The 21,445-nt window shown below is 37.4% G+C and overlaps 2 protein-coding genes across 5 annotated transcripts in view; one reads left to right on the top strand and one right to left on the bottom strand.

Annotated features, from left to right (window-relative positions):
* Nucleotides 1-4,781, top strand: part of sik2b (salt-inducible kinase 2b) — a 39,310-nt gene extending 34,529 nt beyond the window's left edge. For 2 of the 4 annotated variants that reach the window (XM_034867838.1, XM_034867837.1), the window contains exon 15: nucleotides 466-4,781. In XM_034867838.1, the coding sequence (XP_034723729.1) occupies nucleotides 466-1,105 (640 nt within the window). In that variant the 3' untranslated portion in view covers nucleotides 1,106-4,781. The remainder of the gene's footprint in view (nucleotides 1-465) is intronic. The other 2 variants (XM_034867839.1, XM_034867841.1) reach the window with 2 other exon arrangements.
* A 12,964-nt stretch (nucleotides 4,782-17,745) lies between these two features.
* The window catches only part of ppp2r1bb (protein phosphatase 2, regulatory subunit A, beta b), a 14,054-nt gene continuing 10,354 nt past the window's right edge, over nucleotides 17,746-21,445 (bottom strand). Inside the window, exons 12-15 of the mRNA XM_034867842.1 lie at nucleotides 19,965-20,119; nucleotides 19,649-19,791; nucleotides 19,434-19,525; nucleotides 17,746-19,317 (exon numbers count right to left, since the gene is read on the bottom strand). Of these exons, the coding sequence (XP_034723733.1) occupies nucleotides 19,301-19,317; nucleotides 19,434-19,525; nucleotides 19,649-19,791; nucleotides 19,965-20,119 (407 nt within the window). The 3' untranslated portion in view covers nucleotides 17,746-19,300. The remainder of the gene's footprint in view (nucleotides 19,318-19,433; nucleotides 19,526-19,648; nucleotides 19,792-19,964; nucleotides 20,120-21,445) is intronic.

Below are 21,445 nucleotides of genomic sequence, written 5' to 3'. Positions count from 1 at the left end.
CTCTGTGTTTACTCTGATGCTTAAATTTTAAAACCTGACTGGCCAGCTGGTCAGCAGATTGGGCTACCAGAGTTAGCAGAGTCGGCTGGATACTGGCAAGTGGATTTCCCTATCCTGATGATTCACATGCCATCACCTGCAAACGTCAACCAGTATTTTTAAAGATTATTTTGTTTGGCATTTTTTAGGCATTTTTTAATCTAGTTAATAATTTTTTTTAAATAATAATCTGACGTTCGCTAAGTTTTGACTGAGGTCCTTTTTAGAAAGCCAGCATATAATTGAGGGCTGCACAGGAAACATGTACACATGTTTATGTAATTTTTGTATTTTTGCGTCACCTGTAAACTTCTATTAGCAGTGTAGGCCCCAACATCAAACATATTGAATACCTTGTTTGAATTCAATTAATTGCAAGCTTTGTGCATGATCATGTGTTGATTCAAAGTGTTGTCCTGATCTAAGTGGGCTCTACTGCTCTCCTCACAGACTGAACCAGAAGAGGATGTACCTGCAGCAGTCACAGGGCATGGGGCTGCAGGTCTACTTCAACCAGATGCAGATAGCTGAAGGATCCTTCCCGACAGGCAGCCCTGCTCTGGACCAGACGGCAACTCAAAGTTCCCCTCAGGGCCCCCCTATGTCAGCCGCACAGCAGCAGGGCAGTCCTCAGGCCTCGCCTCCCTTCAGCCACCCCCATAGTCTGAGCCCCTTGATGGAACCAGGTGAGGGCCTGGTTTATGATCCCTATATGAGCCACCACCACTACACCCAACACCTGCCCCCTGGATCTCACCTCCATCACCAGCTCCACCATTCCCTGCCTCATGAAGCCTCTTCCAGTAGCCTGGGCTTCAGCTACCCTGCAGGCTGTGAGCAGCAAGCCCTGGGGCCTTCCAGTGAGGGCCTGTATCCCGAGCAGTACGAGTTCCCACTAGACCCTGCCTGGTTGCCCCCGCCTGCTCCAGGAGAGGCTGAAGCAGGGGTTTTGGCTACTCCGGGGCAATCTGTTGGCCTGGGCCTGCCTGAGTTGCAGGGCTCCCTCCTAGACACTGAGATGATGGAGACCGTGGACTCGCAGCATGGCTTCGTACTGGTCAACTAAAGCCAAGAGGTTAAGAGAAAGCAGTATTAAGCAATGTGAACCTACACAGCACTAAGAGCAGTAAGAATGGAGATAAGTGGAGACCAAGCGTAGCAACAGGGAAGGAAAAGTGTTAAATGAAGTTTGTATTAGTCGTACAAAAATTCTTAGTTGTGATGAACCTCAGACACCCTTTCTACCACAGTCCTCCCTTAGACTACCTCCCTTTCTCCTTCTCCTCATCTGTTCTTATCAGCTCTGTAAGGCAGGAACAGGTCCGATATGGCACAATGCAAGCTTCGCCGTGCTGACTTGGCGAGGCTACCGTTGTCACGGACGTTGTGACACCTGTAAGGACTGCAGCGTGCAGCCTGGGCCTGCCAGAGTGAAGCATTTCACCTAGAAATGGTTTGAAAGTGATCTCATTTAGGACTGACTGTCAGACAACCATAAAGACTACAAGCTGGCAGTGTTTTGTGTATTTAAAATAGGACAGCATCAACAACAATAGACTGATTCTCAAAAGACTTCTGTTTTTTATTTCAGTAGATGAAAAAAAAAAACTGAACAAAATAGCCCTCATTTATCACGATGCCATGGAAATCACCGCAAATTCAAGTGTTAGTGTTTTTTTGTCCATTTTATAAAAAATGATTTTACACACTACTGTTAGCGCAAACGCTAGCGTGATGAGTGCACAGGTCTCAACACTAACATTTACACTACTCCTCCCAAAAAAAAACACCCAACCCTTGATGGTCATTTGTCTAAACAAATAACCTAAACATGGTGGTTGAAGCAGCCGGTTTGGGAGTATTGCTCCATTTGTTGAACTGTTTTTATTTTAGTTAATTGATGAGCAAAAATAATCTATACAACACAAACAAGCAGCAGGCTTTTGTGTAGACCAAATTACATAAGTAATAGTATTTTGTTTTTATAACTTGTAACTACTGACCCTGATTTATTTCATACACTACTGAATTGCTTTTTTCACTTTTTCTTCCTATTGGCACACACTTGACAGGTCTCATTATACTCCAAAAATGAGGGTACCAGTTTTTGCAGGCTTAATGCTCACGTCTGTTTGAAAGTTATGTTGTGATCATGCGCTTTCCTGATAAATGAGGGCTGATGTAATAAATGTGTTTGGTTGAGAAGTAGCGGTGTTTTAGACAGTCAATATTATTCTATTTTTGTGGCAATACTGAAGCAATATTAATCCTTAATGTTGAAGGATTATGAATGGAAGCCTCACCTGTACAGCCAACTCTGATTGGTTCCCGGGGACCTCTGAGTCATCAGCAGTGACATCACATGAGCTGATGATGTAACCAGGAGATAATCTCCCCCTCACTTGCCCTGGAAGTGCAAGACAAGTTGTGTGTTTGTGCGTGTGTGTGCGCGTGTGTGTGTGTGTGTGTGTGTGATTGATTCATACTTCAAATGATCTGCATCCATCACATCCTTTGTCTGAAAAAGACAAACTGTGCTTTCCCCCTCAGTGCACAGTCGTAGCGTTTAGATCTATTCGGGTTTACATACTCATGCTCCAGTCATGCCTCTGTGATGTTTTAATGATGAATCATGTTAATAATAACAGAATGTTCCCATAAAGATTCCCCTCATTAGATTTCATTAAAGAATGTTTTACTCTCTGACATTGGGGACCCTGGGAGACGAAGACCAGCAGATCAGTCATCTAACACTGGATTTTGACTACGGGCTCACCACCACTCTTTGATTGACAGCGAACCAGCAACAAGATGAGACGTCTTTATTTTTATTTTTACAGCACTTAGATTCAATCTACTTGAAGTGCACAGGTGTATCTTCTCTGGCATATAATTTTGATTTAAAAACTACATTGAGAGGGTTGAGATGAGATTAGTGGACTGTGACCATCTGCCAGACTGCGTGACCTTCAGTGGTCGTGGGTTCAACTGTTCGAGTGTTTGTTTGTCAGCCTTCAAAACAAGACAGTCACTCTTAGCATGTAGACCAGACTGAGCAGATAATTTAGAGTTCACAATCCGATTCTAAATTACCAAAGTGGTATGACGAGGAATCTTTTCAGTTGCAGTTAACTTAAAAAAGATGGCTGCAAAATGTGGACCAACTGTGGTTGCAGTCTTGTGCATGACTGAAAGGAAAAATCCACCCTAAAATGCTTTATCACTGTTTAACAACACATTAAGGCTGCAAGTAATGATCAGATTATCTAATGATTCTATCTTTTGATTGTTTGGTCTATAAAATGACAGAAAATAGTTTTTTTTAAAAGGCCATCACAGTGTGATCTGTGTGAGTGGGTCTGGGCCCAAGTTGACCTATTCAGCCTTGTCTGACCAACAGTCCAAAATCATGTTAAGTTTAACATATTTTCTCTCAAGTCTGATAAAAGTTATTTGCACTTTTGTGGAAGAAAAAAGAAGAAAAAACAGTTGAGTATCAAAATTGATGCTAAATAATTGGATACCCACTCCAGCTCTGACATTTAACAAACCACCAGAGATACTGACTCAACAAAAATCTTGTACCCAACCACAAGACATGTTGCAAAACCGGTCTTGTGGTTGTTAATAGTTCCACCCTAACATTTACAGATGCTGTGTTTTATATGGTCATACACCCACATTTTATTAACAGAAATAAGCTCACGCCCAATTTCGTGGGTTATGTTTAAAAAAGTCTTTTAGAAAGAGAAGGAAACTGCAGTACAAGACTGTGAGGCAGGTTAAACGTAAAATAATAATTCTCAACATTAAAATTGAGGAAACATGGTAGTGTGAGAGTTTTAAAGGGTGGATTTCACCTTTTAAGTTAATATTTTGATGATTGTTTGCTTTCATTCTGTCAATGGTCAGGCTAGAACAGCTACAGGATGATCTGTGGAAGTTGAATACTGGAGCACTTTGATAACAAGGGGAAGAAGAGATGTAGCGAGACGGGAGGTGGGAGAAGGTTTGTATCGTTTTGCTGTTTCCTGGCAGTTGAAACGAAACATAATCTGTAGGAAACACCTTTCTCCGCTCTCTTCCCCACCAATAATGGACACAAAACAAACTTCTTTCAAAGAAAGACCAGACAGTAACATTTCATCTGATTGTTGATTTTAATGCAAGTAAGAGAAACACTTGTCAGTTTCCAACGAGTGTTCTTTGTACAATTTAGTGAGGTAGTGAATCTTCAGTGCACCGAGGTGAATCTTGTGTTCAACGTGAAGTGTTCAGTGTGCCTTTTACTTTTTCGCATTTTCAATCTAAATTAAGATTTTGAATAGTAACATTATTTCTGGTTGGACCCTTTTATCCATTTTATTTAATTTTTTTTTTTTTTCTGAAAATAAATAGAGCAAGGTTTTACAAAGGTACAAAACCAAAGTCCCTCAGAAGTTTCCCTGTACGACCCACCGTGTGGAGTTTTGGAGCTTCTCTGTCTGCTTCTCTACCGTGCTTTTTCTTGTTGGTCAATCAGTGTATGCCATTTAAAAGTATTATAGCAATATTTCTCTAGTTAAAGACTAAAGTCATGAAGATTCTAGTGGACGTGTTTCTAAGTATCATAATTTCACCTGCTGATAAAACAAAAACATCAATCTTATCAATAGAAATCCAGTTTTATATTTACCTTCATTGATGTTGACCACACATAAGCTAACTTGCTGTTGAGATTAAAAAAGGTTTATTGAACATAAGTATTGTGGGTGCTTTCTTTTGTGTGTTGAGTCATTTTTCAGTGTGCTGTAAAATACTTTAAAATGATGCTGTTTGTGTTCGTCCTGGTTATTTAAACATGGTTACAGAGTTGACAGTTTAATATCGATTGCTAAACAACTGGAGCCACATGTGCAGACCTCTAACCACAGTGTGCAAAGCAGCAGCTAATAATAATTTATACTGTTTATTGATCCCCAGTGGGGAATTAATAAATTACACTCTGTTTTTGTTAGAAATCACTTCATATAGACCACACACAGGACCTATGTATGCACAAATGGTGAGATGTCAGAGTGGGTGGACTACAAGTGCTAGCCCAGCGCCCTGAGCTACCAAACTACCAATCCACACTCTCTACTGGGACTTGAACCAACAACCCTCCGGTTTCCAACCCAACTCCCTGTGGACGGAGCTACTGCCTCCCAGGTTCACGTGGACCAAACTCTAGTTTGTTTTTCACTGCTTGAACACAGTTTTCAAAAGTCTACACACTTATCCCATGGCTTTAACCACAACCTACACAACACTGTGCATTTAAAGCACTCTTTCCAAAGACTAACACACTGCTGTCAAAACTGTTAACCACACATTCAAAACAAAATGGATTTCAGCCCTGTGCATTTGAAACACGGCTGATTGCAATTTCAGCTAAAGGCCTAGCAGGTGTCTTGTTTTAGTGAACATGTACTATGGGGAACACTCAAGATTTTTTGGAAATAAAGAAACCAAGTAAGAATCAACTAGGAAATGCATTTCTTGAAGAAAATGCGTGTGAAAAAATAGGAATGGTTTTAATAAGTATAAGTAACTTCATTGAAAAGCTTGAATAATACCAATGATGTATAAAACAAATGTTTTTCTTAAAAGCTGTCATTACACTGATTTGCTGGTTAAAATGTGTAAGAAGGTGAAGTTGTAGAGAAAAGTAGAAATGTTTTAAAAAGCAAAATAGTACCAATATGGAATGAACGGGTTTTCTAAGAGCTGCTGCTTAAGAAGTAACTGAAAGAGTAATGAATGAGTTGGTAAAATGGTTAGTTGGTGGGTCAAATTAGGAAATCTCAATCAGCTGTGTTCAATGTTTACAAAAAGTACGAAAATTGTTTGTTGTAAAAAACTAATGAATGAAAATGTGGAACATTTTTAGGATTGAATTAAGTATGAATCCCTAAATAAGACTTGATTAAGCATGGAAAACTGAAGCCGAATAAATTTTTAACATACATTTCAATAATACATGTATTATTGTTATAAATACACATACTGTATAAATAATTAGTATGAATCAAAATGTGTTGTTCTGTCTGAGCAGCAGCTTTTCATTTCAGCTGCGAATCAAGCCTTGCCCTGGCTTTGATGTTCACACCTGTTTGCCAGCTCCTTGCTACTGAGATTAACTGAAAGAGCCCTGGAAAACGTCCAATTCAAAGAAGCCTCAAAAAAGCCTTAGCAGTAAGTGATATCAATATAATGATTTCAACCTGAGCACCTGAACGCATCACAACAAAAAAACTGGTACTTTGTGCTTTTGTTTGGAGGCTCACTGTCACAAGTCCTATTGCTTACATGACAACTGAGAGTTGTATGTCTATGTTTTGATGCATAAATGGTGTATGAGAAGTAAAAATTGTGACTGTGAGAGCAAGTTCAAAAGAGAAAGTTAAAAGAAAAAATGTTTATCTGTCCACTGCACTGTACCTGTGACCCACAATGAGCAGTCCTTAAAATAACAGAAAAAGCATAAGGAAGCACTAAACATAAACAGCGATAACACAAAAACTGCATAATAATGCATGATAATGCATATTACAGCATGTCAAAAAATAGTCATACTATCACATGTCAAAAAAAGTCAGAAAAAGTCACAGTATAGTATGTCAAAAAAGTGATGTAAGGAAATAGTATACTACGTATGTTCAAAATAGTCATAGTACGTATGTCAAAAAAATCATGAAAAGTCATGAGAAGTCAGTATGGTATGTTGAAAAAAGTGATAAAAATGTCAAATATAGCATGTCAGCAAAAGAGATAAAACGTAATAGAATATTATGCTGAAAAATGTCATAGTATATAAAAAATAGTCTTAGTATATAAGAAATAGTCATAAAATAGTATATAAAAATGGTTTTAGTATAGTATGTCAAAAAAGTCTTTGATAGTGTGCCAATAACCTTCACCATACCAAGAGATTGGCGTGTTGTTATTTCAGTTAGCTTAATACCTGGTTTGATTTGCATTGAGAGATGATCTCATGGAAAGTCCCCCATGTCTATCTCTAAGTATGGTGAAGGGTATGTGATACGGGGGGTTATTTTAATTCCAAAGACCAAGGGAACTTTGTCAGGATGCATAGTATACTAGATCCATGAAATAACTGGCCTTTAAACTTAAAATGGGCCTGCTTCTATAGGAATTTAACATAGAGGTGTGTGTACTAATGCCCCCTGTATTTTAAGGAAGAACATGTATTACAATAAACTGAATTTATGTAGCACAGTTCACAAACTCAAAGGCGCTTTACAGGGCAGGAATATAATAAAAACAATGCACAAAGCACCAAAAAAGTATCTTCTGTTGAAAAAAACCCATAAAAAGTCACAATATAGTGTGTCCAAATACGTCATAAAAAGTCATATTTTAGATATGGAAAAAGTCATAAAATGTCAAAGTATAGTATGTATGTCAAAAAATTATTGTAAAGTTTGTTCAAAAAGGTTTAGTATACTATGTCAAACAAGTCATAGAATGTCAAAAATACTTAAAGTATAGCACATCAAAAGAGTAATAAAAAAGTCATAGTACAGTATGTCAAAAATAGTCACAAGATAGTATGTAGAAAAAAGTATCAAAAGTCATAGAATAGTGTGTCGAAAAAAGTCATAAAACGTCAAAAAAGTGATAAAAGGTCATAGTGTACTATGTACAAAAGTGATAAAAAGTCATAATGTAGTATGTCAAAAAAGTCCTAACAGTGATACAAAGACATAGTAAAGTGTGTCAAAAAAAGTCATAATGTAGTATATTGAAAAAGTGATGAAAAGTCATAGTACATTATGTTGGAAATAGTAATTAAAAGAGATAGTATAGTTTTGTCAAAAAAAGTGATAAAAGGTCATAGTATAGTTTGTCGAAAAAAGTAATAGTATAGGATGTCCACAAAGTGACAAAAAGTCTTTATACAACATGTCAAAAAAATTGAAAGTCATAGTGTAGTACGTCAAAAAAGTGAAAAAGGTGATAAAAAATAGTATAGTATGTCAAAATAAGTGGTAAAAAGTCATAATATAGTATGTTGAAAAAAGTCACAATATAGTATGGCCATAAAAGTGATAAAAAAGTTATAGTATAGTAAGTGGAAAAAAGTGCTAAAAACACATAGTAACATATAGTATGTCGAAAAAAGTTATAGCATATTATGTCGAAAAAACTGATAAAAAGTCATAGTACAGTGTGTCAGAAAAAGTGACAACAAAGGGAAAGTACACTAGTTTTGTCAAAAAAAAGTGATACAAAGTCATAGTATAGTATGTCAAAAAAAGGGGTACAAAGTCATAAATGTCAAAAAAGTCACAGTAAAGTATGTCCACATGTGACAAAAAGAGTTATAAAGTTATAAAGTTAAAAAGAGTATAGTTTTGTCAAAAAAAAGTAGTACAAAGTAATAGTATACATGTAGTACATCAATAAAAGTGATACAAAGTTTTAGTACAGTATGTCGCAAAATTGAAAAAGAGATAGTATAGGATGTCAAAAAAAACATGTGAAAAGTCATGATAAAGTGTGTCGATAAAAGTGATTAAAAAGTCAATTCATCGTATAGTATGTCCATAAAAGTGACCGTACGGTATGTGGAAAAAGTCATAAAAAGACGTAGTGTAGTATGTTGAAAAAAGTTATATGTTATGCCAAAGAATTGATTAAAAAGTTGTAGTATGGTATGTGGGAAAAAGTGATAAAAACACATAGTATAGTATGTCAAAAAAGTGATAAAAAGTAATTATATAGTTTGTTGAAAAAAGTCATAGTCGATTATGTTCATATGAGTGACAAAAAGTCTTAGTATAGTATCTGAAAAAAGTGATTAAAAGAAAAAGTATAGTATGCCAAAAAAGTCCCAGTATAGTATGTTGAAAGAAATCATAGTATAATATGTTGAAAATAGTGATAATAAGTCATAGTACAGTAGGTTGGATATAGTGATAAAAAAGAGTTTTTTGTTGAAAAAATGATCTAAAGTCACAGTATAGTGTGTCGACAAAGGCGATTAAAAGGCTTAGTATAGTGTGTCTAAAAAAGTTTAAAAAGTCATAGTATAGTGTGTCAAAAATTCATAGTATATTATATTGTAAAAGTCATAGTAGAAGTTATTGAACAAAGTGATAAAAAGTCATAATATAGTATGTCAAAAAAAGTCATAGTACAGTATGTTGAAAAAAGTGATAAAAAAGTGAAAGTATAGTTATTGTTGAAAAAAGGTATACAAAGTCAAAGCATAGTATGTTAATAAAATTGATGAAAAGTCATAATATAGCATATTGATTGAAGTCATAATAAAGTATATCTATGAAAGTGATAAAAAGTCATAGTGTGGAATGTAGAAAAAGTAGTGAAAACACATAGTATAGTATGTTGAAATTTTTTTTTAAAAGTCATAGCATAGTATGTTTATAAAAGTCATAAAAAAGTCATGGTATGGCATGAGTAAAAAAGGGAAAAAGTCATAGTATAGTATGTCAAAAATGTCACGGTATATTATGTCAATAAAAGTGATAAAAAGTCATAATATAGTTCATCAAAAAAAGTCATAGTGTAGTATGTTTATGTAAGTGACAAAGGTTCTTAGTATAGTTTGTTGAAAATAAGAACGTCATAGTATAGTGTGTCAAAAAAATTCATAAAAAGTCGTTGTATAGTAAGTCCTCAAAAGTCATAGTATGGTACATCGAAAAAGTGATAAAAAGTCATAATACATAAAAAAAGTCATAATATCCATTTTATATCAATAAAAGTAATTAAAAACAAAGTCATAGATAAAAAGTCATAGTACAGTATGTCGGAAAGAGTGACAAAAAAGAGATAGTATAGTATGTTGAAAAAGTCATAATATAGTATGTTGAAAAAAGTCATAGTATAGTATGTCAACAAAAGTTATCAAAAAGTCATAGTATGTCATGTCAAAAAATGTGACAAAGGTCATAATATAGTATGTCAAAAAAAGCCATAATATGTATTGTCCATAACAGTGATAAAAAAAGTCATAGTATGGTAAAGTATGTCCATAAAAGTGATTAAAAAAAGTCGTAGGATAGTATGTCAACAAAAAAAGTAAACAGTCACAATATAGTATGTCGATAAAAGCAATGAAAGGTCTTAGTATACAAAAATTCATAGTATGGTACAGTATGTCCATAAAAATGATTATTAAAAAGTCGTAGGATAGTATGTCAACAAAAGAAGTAAAAAGTCACAATATAGTATGTTGATAAAAGCGATGAAAGGTCTTAGTATACAAAAAGTCATAGTATGGTACAGTATGTCCATAAAATTGATTATTAAAAAGTCATATTATATTATGTCAAAAGAAATGATAAAAAGTCATAGTGTAGTATGGCAAAAAAGACATAAAAAGTCATGATATAGTATGTCAATTAAAGTGATTACAAATTCTTAAATTTATTGTTTAGTATGTCCATAAAAGTGATAAAAAAATGATAGTATGGTATGTGGAAAAGTGATAAAAAGACATACTATAGTATGTTGAAAAATATGATAAAAAAGTGATGGGATAGTTTTGTCAAAAAAAGTGATACAACGTCATAGTATAGTACATCGACAAAAGTGATTAAAAGTTTTTGTATGTCAAAAAAGTGATTAAAAAGTCATAGTATGGTATGTGGAAAAAAGTGATAAAAACACATAGTATAGTATGTCGGAAAAAGTCATAATATGGTATTTTGAAAAAGTGATAAAATGTCATAGTATAGTATGTCAAACAAGTAATAAAAAGTAATTATGTAGTATGTTGTAAAAAGCCATAGTTTGGTATGTCCATGTGAGTGACAAAAAGTCATAGTATATTATGTCAAAAAATTCATAGTATGTCATGTCAAAAAAGTGAATAAAAAGGCATAGTATAGTTTATTGAACAAAGTGATAAAAAGTCATAATATAGTATGTCAAAAAAAGTCATAGTATAGTATGTTGCAAGTAGTGATAATAAGTCATAGTACAGTATGTCGATAAAAGCGATAAAAAAGTCATAGTAAGTGTGTTGAAAAAAGTGAAAAAAAGTCATAGTATAGTCTGTCAAAAAGTCATAGTATATTATATCAAAAAAGTGATTAAAAAGTCATGGTATAGTATATTAAACAAAGTCATAAAAATGTCATAATACAGTACGTTGAAAAAAGTCATTGTATAGTATGTAAAAAAAAGTGATAAAGTGATGGTATAGTTTTGTCGAAAAAAGGGATTCAAATTCATAGCATAGGTATGTGGAAAAAAATCACAGTACAGTATGTTGAAAGAAATCATAGTATAGTAGCCTATGTTGAAAAAAGTGATGAAAAGTCATAGTATAGTATGTCCATAAAAATGATTAAAAAAAGTCATAGTATAGTATGTTGATGAAAGCTATTGAAAGTCTTAGTATAGTATGTTGAAAAATGTGAAAAAAGTTATAGTATAGTGTGTCAAAAAGTCATAGCATGTTATGTCAAAAAAGTGAATTGATATTTTTTGTTAAACATTACTGAGGACAGAATGTAATAGTCATAATAAAGTATGTCGAAAAAAATCAGAGTATAGTATGTCAAAAAAAGTCATGGTATACAATGTTGGAAGAAGTCACTGTAGTAGGTCAAAAAAGTCTTGTACGTATAGTGTGTCAGCAAAAGTCATATAAAAGTCATAAAATAATATGTCGAAAAAAGACATAAGTAGCATGTCGAAAAAAGTCAAAATATAGTATGTCCATAAAAGTGATAAAAAGTAATAGTATAGTATGTTGAAAAAGGTGATATTATAGTTTTGTTGAAAAAAGTGATCCAAAGTCATAGCACAGTATGTTGATAAAAGTGATAAAAAGTTATAGTATACTATGTAAAAAAAAGTGCTAAAAAGTCATCGTATAGAATGTCTAAAAAGTGATGAAAAGTCGTATTACAGTATGTTGATTGAAGTCATAGTAGTATATCCATTAAAGTGATAAAAAGTCATAGTAGAGTATGTAAAAAAAAATGACTAAAAGTCATAGAACGGTGTGTCAGAAAAAGTGACGACAAAGTGATAGTATAGTTTTGTTGAAAAAAGTGACACAAAGTCATTGTATAGGATGTCGAAAAAAGTAATAGTATATAATGTCCATATCTTGGCATTCTTGGTAAGTATGTCGAAAGAATTCGTAAAAAGTCGTTGTATAGTAAGTCCTCAAAAGTCATAGTGTAGTACATCGAAAGAAGTGATTGAAAATATTATATATAACAATATTGTAAGTCCATAAAAGTGATGAAAAAAAAGTCATGGTATGCTATGTGGAAAAAAGTGATAAAACGAGATAGTATGTTGAAAAAGTCATATGTAAAAGTCATGACATGTCATAGTATAGCATGTCAAAAATAATCATAGTATAGCATGTCGAAAAACGTAATAAAAATTCCTAATATAGTATGTCAAAAAAGTAATTAAGAAGTCATAGTGTAGCATGTTGAATGTTGTGTTGTCTCGATATGAAGTGTTTTGCTGCACTATGCCTGTTTTGAGACGTGTGGAGACTTGTGTTGTTGGAATGAGTTTTGCAGGTGATGTGAACTGTTTGGCTCAGGTGACTGTTGGTACTGCAGACTGTGGTAAGTTTGGCACACATGGCTTCGGCTGTGGCCACTGTCATTTAGCAAAAAAAAGTAATGTCACACACACTTTGAGACCTTTTCTACATTATCCAATTGTCCTGTGACAACTAACTGTAGCCATCTGATAACGTCCCAGATGTCAGGGAGGAATGTGTTAATGACCTGGAAAAATAAATCACGCCAAGCGCTTCATGTTGTCGAGTCATGGTTGAACCAGAACTAAAGCTTCTGAGGCAGTCATTCTGGTTCTTTTGCATAATTCAAACATTTGTATTCTTGAAAGCCAGAATTCAACACCCAACTCAAACTTGTGTAGATAGGGTTAATGTTGTCACGATTCACAAATGTGTTACATGTTTCCATTCACAGCTACAGAGGAGACGACAGGTGTGTAGTTCTCCACTCCCAACAAAAGAATAAGCTGTCGAGAGGAAGTACTTCATTTTTTTATTATTTTTACAATTACAATATACCTGGGAAGAATCACCTACGAGGCAGTAAACTACCCAGCTGGCCTGATGAACAGGTGAGAAGACAAAGGAAGAAAAACTGCTGAGTCGTTTTTTAAGAGGGGAATCTAAATAAAGTCAAACGTGCACACACAAAATGGCATGAGTATTAATCAACTCATCACCTACGCGTGCACCAAGTGGCCATCTCCGGTGTTTGCTTGGCTGCCCTGCTGAACATTTCACAGAGCAACTAGCCCAGAAATAAATTCCCATCAAGTCCATCAACCAAAACAAAACGCATCCAATATGGATAAATAAAACGCAAACTATCTGCTCACTAGACGTTTTTTGTGTATATAATTTGCAAAAGTGACAAAATTCTGTTTGTCGAAATGTGCCTTTCTGTGTTGAAAAGAAAAAAGAATCCCACCTCAACCAGACAGTAAACTCCCCCCTTTTGTCCAACAGGATGTGAGCCTCTCACTCTGTTCTACTCTGTGTTTAAAGGCAGCAGGAGGGACTGAATAATTCATCACCACTGATAAGCACTGAAGCCAGAGATCACTGATCTGACGTCAAATTTAGTCCATCTCCATGACAATCAGCTGTCAATATTTATTAAACTGTACAAAACTAAAACACCTTGTTCGGACAGTAAAGGGGGCCTGTCCTGAGCCGAGTTCTGATTGGTTGACCTCAGCTTCACATCGGAGAAGAAGACTGCAGGCTGGAAATACATTCAGAGCTCAATATGCTACTAGAAAATGAAAGCATTTCTCAATGCTGTTTGAGAGCAGAGCTTTGTCCTTGTTGTGTGGAAAGGATCATGTAGAGAACACGTCAATCCAGTCAGTATACTCAGACAGAGAACAGCTAATCCCCCTAATACACCACCAGAGGTTGGTGAGGGCAGGGTGGGCCAGTCTGTTCATGGAAACCAGGGTCTCACTTCTTTTCCTGGGATCAGACCATGTGCCCAGCACGCTGTTTGGAACTGCTGATCCAAACTGATAAGTCTGAAACATGGGATAGGTCACACTCACACTGATCAGGTTTCAGTCGACATAGCCTCACAATTTACATCTGTTGCCTTTAATGCAAAGTGAATCTGACTCTGTGAAAAGATCCTGGCTTTAAATGAGATCCACCCATGAGCTCTGCTCAAACAAAATCGCCTTCCTGATCAACACCTCATGCTCTGGTACAAGATAAAAAAAATCTACAGATAGAATGTGAGCAACACACTTTCCTTTTTATACTTGAAAAATGTGACCTAGTAGCAAATTCCCCTAAAAGACAGCAGGATTTTCCAGCTAAAGGAAGTTATTTATAGCGTGTATTCAGTGCCACTGTCTGCCATTGAGACCCTCAGCAGGCTGTCTGTCACAGACACTCTTGGGAGAAAAGAAAGCCGATAAGAGGAGGAGAGACAGCACAAATCTTTTTTTTTTCCTCAATAAAATATCACAATATCAGAGGCCTATTCACTCATCAGGCCAAAGTATACTGTAATGACATCAATGGTTGCCATGACAACAGGGGGAGGGTGGATGACAACATCCTACTGCGTCTTTTTTAGAGCAGGAGATCACAGCACTGTTCAGGATTAGAGCTGCACAGAAAGAATAAAGGCTGGGAGACAAATGCTGGAGCTTTGAACGCAGAGGGGTAAACATGTACTGTTGTACTAGGCTGCACCTTCTCTGTAATATGCACAGAGCAACGCACAAAGGAAAAGCATCATTTAAAAATGCAAAACCCAGTGCAGCAGACAGGGTTTGTAGCAAGTGACGTAAATGCTGTGGCTCTGCATCCGTGTGCGTGTGTGTGTGTGTGTGTGTGTGCGTGTGTGTGTGTTTGTTTTCTTATATGAATTTCGGTCTTCGTTGAAGGTCATACTGCACTCAAAGCATGTGTCCCCCATTATTCAGCTTTAGTCCAGTGTCTCTGAACACGCGTTGAACACACGCTGGCCAGCAGATGGACAGTCTGAAATCCCAGTTCTGATGATCCAGTAGTGCCTGGAAAAATGGGCTCCTGCAGGCTCTGGGCTGGATGTTAGAGCCAAGCAAAGAGTCACACACTCTGCTTGAGCCATCCTCCTGTTTGCCCTGAGATTTCCTAGAGTAGAAAGTTGTGAGGTTTATTAACCTGTGCTGCATCGGAGAAAGATGAGAGAATGAAGAGACAACAAGGAGTTCTTCTCCCTGACTGATGTTCGTCATTTGTCACCCCGAGAGCATCTGACCTCACGAGTGTGTGTGTGTGTGTGTGTGTGTGTGTGTGTGTGTGTGTGTGTGTGTGTGTGTGTGCACGCATGCGTGTGTACGGCGTGTGGGGGCTTTGCTTGACTCCTTTCATTATAAATGACAGTCCCGGGAGGCAGCTGCATTGACGTCAGGGCTCTCAGAGCTGTCAAGGGCTCTGGCTGCTGAAAATCCCCCCAAATAACAGGATCTAAATAGAAAGAAATAGGTTGCTGCTGTTTCATTGCTGCCTCGTGAACACAAGTGGATTTAAGGGGGCGGTTAGCCCTCGCCCTGAAGTAATCGTGTTTTAATGAAGATTTTCAGTTGTAGGAAAAATTGCAGTTCAAAGCTTTGGCAGGTTTTTTCCTGCGTCTTGACCATCCGCGTAACAAAACAACCACCCTTTGTAGTACAGCATATGTGACGAAAAGTTACAAGTACAATTTGGATGTCAGTCTCACAGGTTCCACTACCATCAATCCTCCTCCCACTTCGCATAAAGCAATAGGTCTCAAGGTGGTCCAGCTGTAGCAGAATGTGCTGACACACAGCAGCTGCACCAGCCTGTGCATTACAGTATGTGTGCACAGTGTGCTCAGGCGATGACGTACACACAGCCGAAGGGCTGGGTGGAGGACTGGGAGGGCACACGGCTCTGCGGAGGGCCAATGGGAGATTTGAGGAGATTAAAAAAGGAAGGTTGAGATTCTCACAAAGATCTTTGCCATGTGATTTATTGCCCTAATCCTCTCATTCGATTGCTTATTTGGAATAAACAGAACGATGGCTGCTGCATATAGCGAAAAGTACACATCACGTTTGCTGTTTAGTTATTGCTTTAAGATAAAAATAAAAAAAGAGGTTTTTTCATACATTCAAGCGACTCATGGTTGAGAAAGACAAATATTCAATCTGGGCCCAACCCTTATTTTGCAGAGTTCCTCTCCCCAGCAGTAGTCAGGGTGAGGGCAGGTGTCAGCTGCAGATCCGGCTCTGCATGGTTCCCTTTGGCCTAAACAGCCCGAAGGACCCGCACTTTCATCTCCACAGCTGCTGCCTACCAAGAGCTGACCCAATATGAGAACAGGAACATTTAATTAATCTCACATTTTCTTGAGTCGTTCGTAGGCTGAGAAGCTATACTTCATAGGACTTAAAAGGACGTGGTTGCAAAGCAAACAGTGAGTATAAACAATTCATGAAAGTCACACAGGATATAATCAGGCCTTTTTTAATAATGAACAACCTTGAAACTCGATGGTCCAGCGAGACCATAATCGAGATTTCTTTCCATTGCATTATATTTTGTTATTATATTTTTCAATATTTATGGTCACAGGTGAATATGACTTATATTATGGTCACCTGCTTTTGCATTATCACTTTAATTACATATTCAATTTAATTTTAACGTCACTTACTACACTGCAATGTTGTTTTCTTGTACTATGGACACTGCACTTGACTTTACAATACCTTATGTGACGCCACTTTACTTCAGTCTACCTTCTGCACGTTGTCTATTGTTTGCCTTTTTTTCTTGTGTGTTTACTTGTTTGTTTTGCTTTCATTGCAGAAAATGCTGCTGTAACAAGGGAATTTCCCCGCTGAGGGATGAACAAAGTATCATCTAATCTTATCTAATCTAACACCGTCCCCATCATCCCCATCCAATTTTAAACCCTGAATCCAACGTTTGGCAGGACTTAAATGTAGCTTGGCAAAGACTGAGCAGTTCTTTTTTTTTTTTAGAAATTATTAAACACAAGTGTCCAGATGTGCTGAGACACAACCACATAAAGTAGCCATTTGTCCACAAATTTTGTCATGAAGAGGTTGCATATCTTTGTAGTTATATTTGTACTTTATCATTTGCCAGCAGCTATTCTTCAATAGCTTCAATCTTTCACTCCTTAACTGACACTCAACTGCTTTCTTACTAGTCAGTTTATTAATTTAGTCTGTTCCAGCTGTATTTACACAATCATCTCAAAGTAAAAGTATGGAGAACTTGAAAGTGTAGCCAATTTCTTTTCATATACAATGTATTTTTGGACTTAAATTTTAATAAAAAGGTATTAATAATGTTAGTAAGGTATTGACTAGAGACATGAACTCTGCAGTTTTAGCATCTTCTAGTCCAGGCTGTCAGATATTAGTCAGCCTTGCCATTTTTATAGTTTAACGTCCTTCTCATGTCTGTTGATTATCAAAAATCCACCACGTCAGCACTTGCAAGCCACTAGTAAATTCCTAATATTGTAATCTAGTGGTTGTTTTGATGATCATCTCCCGGTGCTTGTCAATCACGTAGCAAATTAGCAACTACAGTGACAAGAAGCTTTTGTGCTTGAGCAGCAACTAGTTATGAAAGCCGGCTACACCAGTTTGTTTGTGTTACTTTATTCAGATCAAGATACAGTAGTACAGAATCCCAATTGTGAAGAGAATTCAAAATAAAAAATAAAAGCACAGTCTGTGTGATACAGGACAATCAACAATCAAGGTTTATTCAAGAACAAAATGAGGGGGGGGGGGGAGAAAGGAAAACACAAAAGTTTCTTTTATCAACACAGAGATACATTTATTCAACCCGCCCGTAACCGCCCCGACTCCCAACCCATAATAAAACATTATGCAGCCTTACGTACACATGCTCCATGCCCCCCATCCCACTTTTGTTGAAAGCATGCACTTGTTCTCCATCGTGTAAAGATTTGTAAGCAAGGATCCTTGGGTGGTCCATCACGTTCTCAGACCTTATGCTTTTAAATCGCCTGTACAGTGGAGGACTTAGCACGGTTTTAAGGGGAAAGTGGGTGGCTCTAGGACATGAGTGCAATGGATTTGCTAATGCCATAGCCCCTTTAGCTGTAGTCAATGTTGTTTTACCATCCCGATAACATCAAAGGAATGAAGTGTCCCTTACAGAAAAGGAACAGAATACGGTCTCTTTATAGAGCCAGACAGGTGAGACTGTTTACCCAGGCATACTAAAAGAAAACACCACTGCTTACCAAAGTCATTGGCACAAAGATTAAGAGTAATGCTGGAAACGCATAGCAGAAAATCACAACAGACTACTACCTCCCACCCTAGTACATCAACTAAATCACTAAGGATTTGGAGGAGCAGTCCCTATGAGAGTGGGCCGACCTAATTTGTTTGTTTGACCAATTCACTCTGTGTTGCTGCAGAGAACAAACAGGACACAAGGGCATGGTAGTCTGGTGGATGAGTTGGAATTTGAGATTGATTGGTACATGCAATCGTGTATTAGATTACATGCAGTAATGGACACGCCATTAATTCTTTGTCCTACTTTGTACAGGATTATCCTGTAAAGCATTTTGGAGACAACAGGTAGGGTGTGATGGGGACAAGACAGCCTAGTAGACCTGCACAGACTTTTCAATCACTTCTCTGGAGAGCCACCGCAGTGTCCGAGGGACAAGGGCTGATTTGGGAGGAAGCTCAGCAAAATAAACAGCTTGCTGCACCATCTGCTGCAGAAAGTTTGAGTCTAGCGAAGGGAGCAAAGCGCAGCTCTAGGTGCTACGTAGCGATCACAGACATGTGGTAAGGTGCAACCACTTTGGCTAAAGTACAACAGTGGCCAACGATGTAAAAGGGAGGAATGTGAGAGGGTTCTGGCTAGCGATGCCTGGCTAGTACAGTAGCACTTTAGTCAGCATGCAGCAATTTCATCACACTTTATCTTTGTTAAAAGCACCCATTTACAGCAAAGAGGAAGGTTAATGAAGAAGCCTGTGCTGTGCCTAGACATGGTCTACTATTGGACAGTTAACAAAAGAAAAAAGATAAAACAATTGTTAACAGCTTTCTCTATACATTTACCAGTTGTTCATGAACATCAATAAATATCTTGTAAAAGTGTTTGCGTTGTTGTCTTGGGTTGTTGTCCGGTTAAGCCATGTTGGGTTGGTTATGCTAGAGCCAGAACTGTAAAAAGGAGGGAAAAAAAGGAAGATTTCTTCGTACTATAAGTTTCAAAAACACATCTCAAATATGACGTCATTCAAAGTCTATAAATAATGATATAAGAGAGAAATGCTTACCACTGATAGCCTCCTGGGCAAAGTACTTGACATCCATGTCTGTGTCTGTTGCCAGCTTCTCCAGCACTGGCTTCACTTCTGTTTGAAGGGCACTTTAGGACAAAGAGGATGAGAATTATTACACAAATTGTCTATGCTGGTTTTTAGTGTGATGGCACATTGCTGTGAGTGTGGCGAGAAAACACCTGATGGTGAAATTACAAAAGGCAACGTACTTGCTGTCAAGGACGGGGCCGATCTTCTGAAGGGACTTGGCCACGTTGAAGCGTACGTTAGCCACCTGGTCGTTGGACATCTTGAGGACCACTGGTAGCATCTGCTTAGTGGTGATGTCCTGGCCACATGCCTCTGACAAAGCCTGAGATGCACAACACAGATGGTCACTGACAGTCAACAACATCTACAGATAATGGACAACTTTGAAAGGAGCCAATGTAGTTTTAGACTGACACTGAGGGACATTACTTTCTTCAAAGACCTCCAAGGCCCTAAACATGACAGCAAGTTACTGAGATGATGCCGTTGACTCACGTTGATGCAGAATAGAGTAGTCATCCTGTGGAGGTAGTTGGGGTCGTTAGCCATGCCCAGCACTTTGGGCACGATGGTGTTCTGAGCCCACTCCGCTCCAAACTTCTCCACCAGCTTCATTAGGTTACAGGTGGCCGCTTCACGGATGGCATACACTAGAAAAGGACAGTGAAAACATTCGGTGTGAACTGTGTGCTCCAGTTTGGTCTATTTCCCGGTCTCCATCAGGTCCGTTCTGCTTGACGGCTCCTGGATGTTGATCAAGGTCTTTCCTGACACACTCTACTCACATACACTTTGTATGCTTCACAAATAGTAAAGCCCTTTGAGGCTAATTTGTGTTATTAGACTAGATTAATATTATTTTTACTTATTTCCCGTAGACTATATTCATATGATGGAAGCGTTTTACTATAAAGAACCAATGTACTCCAAAATTACTTACAGAGGGACCCAAATGACTTAATGTGGAACTTAAAATGTATACTACTACTACTACTACTACTTGTGCTGTGACAAAAACCGTCATCACCGCAACACCGGCGGTGAATAGATGTCGTGTGATATGAAATATAATGAAAACAATTGTTCAGTTTTGCTCATTGGCGTCTTTTATTCTATCTTCAAGAGATTATGGATAAAAAAGAAAAAAAGTTTGTCACTTCTGCTTTGCAGAAGCGGATGGACAGTCCATTACATTTATGGGGGATTTCTTGTGTGTGTGTGTGTGTGTGTCTATAATTATGAATTATTTGTACAGGTGAGATTTAATAATACACAGTAGGGAAGGCAAAGACATTTCTCTGTTCTTTGCTGAGGTGGACACATTACCACTAAAATATTTTACTGCACTTTTGCCTAGCGGAGTGGAGTTTTCTTCTCCTTATAGCTTATCTCGACAAAACAGCACGGTTGAATTTCAGCCTGCACGTACATTTTGCAGCGTAAAACAAAATTTTATATTGGTAGAGAGATCAACAAGTTAGTGGACTGCGGCGTCTGTGTCAGCTTAGCTGCTAAGCACGCGAAGCACTCGGCATTGCCGGTAAATACTCTTTCATTGACAATAGAGCTTTCTGGATGAACGAGCGGTTAACTGCCATATCGCAGTGATACGTACCTCACTCACATTGCTGGAGCGTGTGACGTCTAAAAAGTTAGATTTACAGTTCATTAATATTGAACGTGTCGAAACTGCGTTACTGCATCACTGGGTACCCAGAAATTTACCCGGCAAGGGTAAAGTAGAGCGGATGAACGGTTCAAGATATTTGAAACACAGATTTTATAGTTAGATACTAAGTAAAGCACAATGTGAGAAAGTATCTCTAAGTATAAGTAAGATTAAACACCAGCAAGCCTGGCAATGTCAAGTCATGTGAAATATTAAAATGAAACAAACAGATGTCTTTGTAATAGAGTCCGTGAGGGAAAGATTTTGGGCCGATTTCTGCCATCTTGTCTTTCTTTGAAGTGCTTAC

This window comes from Etheostoma cragini, chromosome 3 (genome assembly GCF_013103735.1).
Source record: "Etheostoma cragini isolate CJK2018 chromosome 3, CSU_Ecrag_1.0, whole genome shotgun sequence".
Lineage (NCBI taxonomy): Eukaryota > Metazoa > Chordata > Actinopteri > Perciformes > Percidae > Etheostoma > Etheostoma cragini.
Note: the sequence above shows the minus strand (reverse complement) of the source record. Positions and strands in the feature narration are given on the sequence as shown.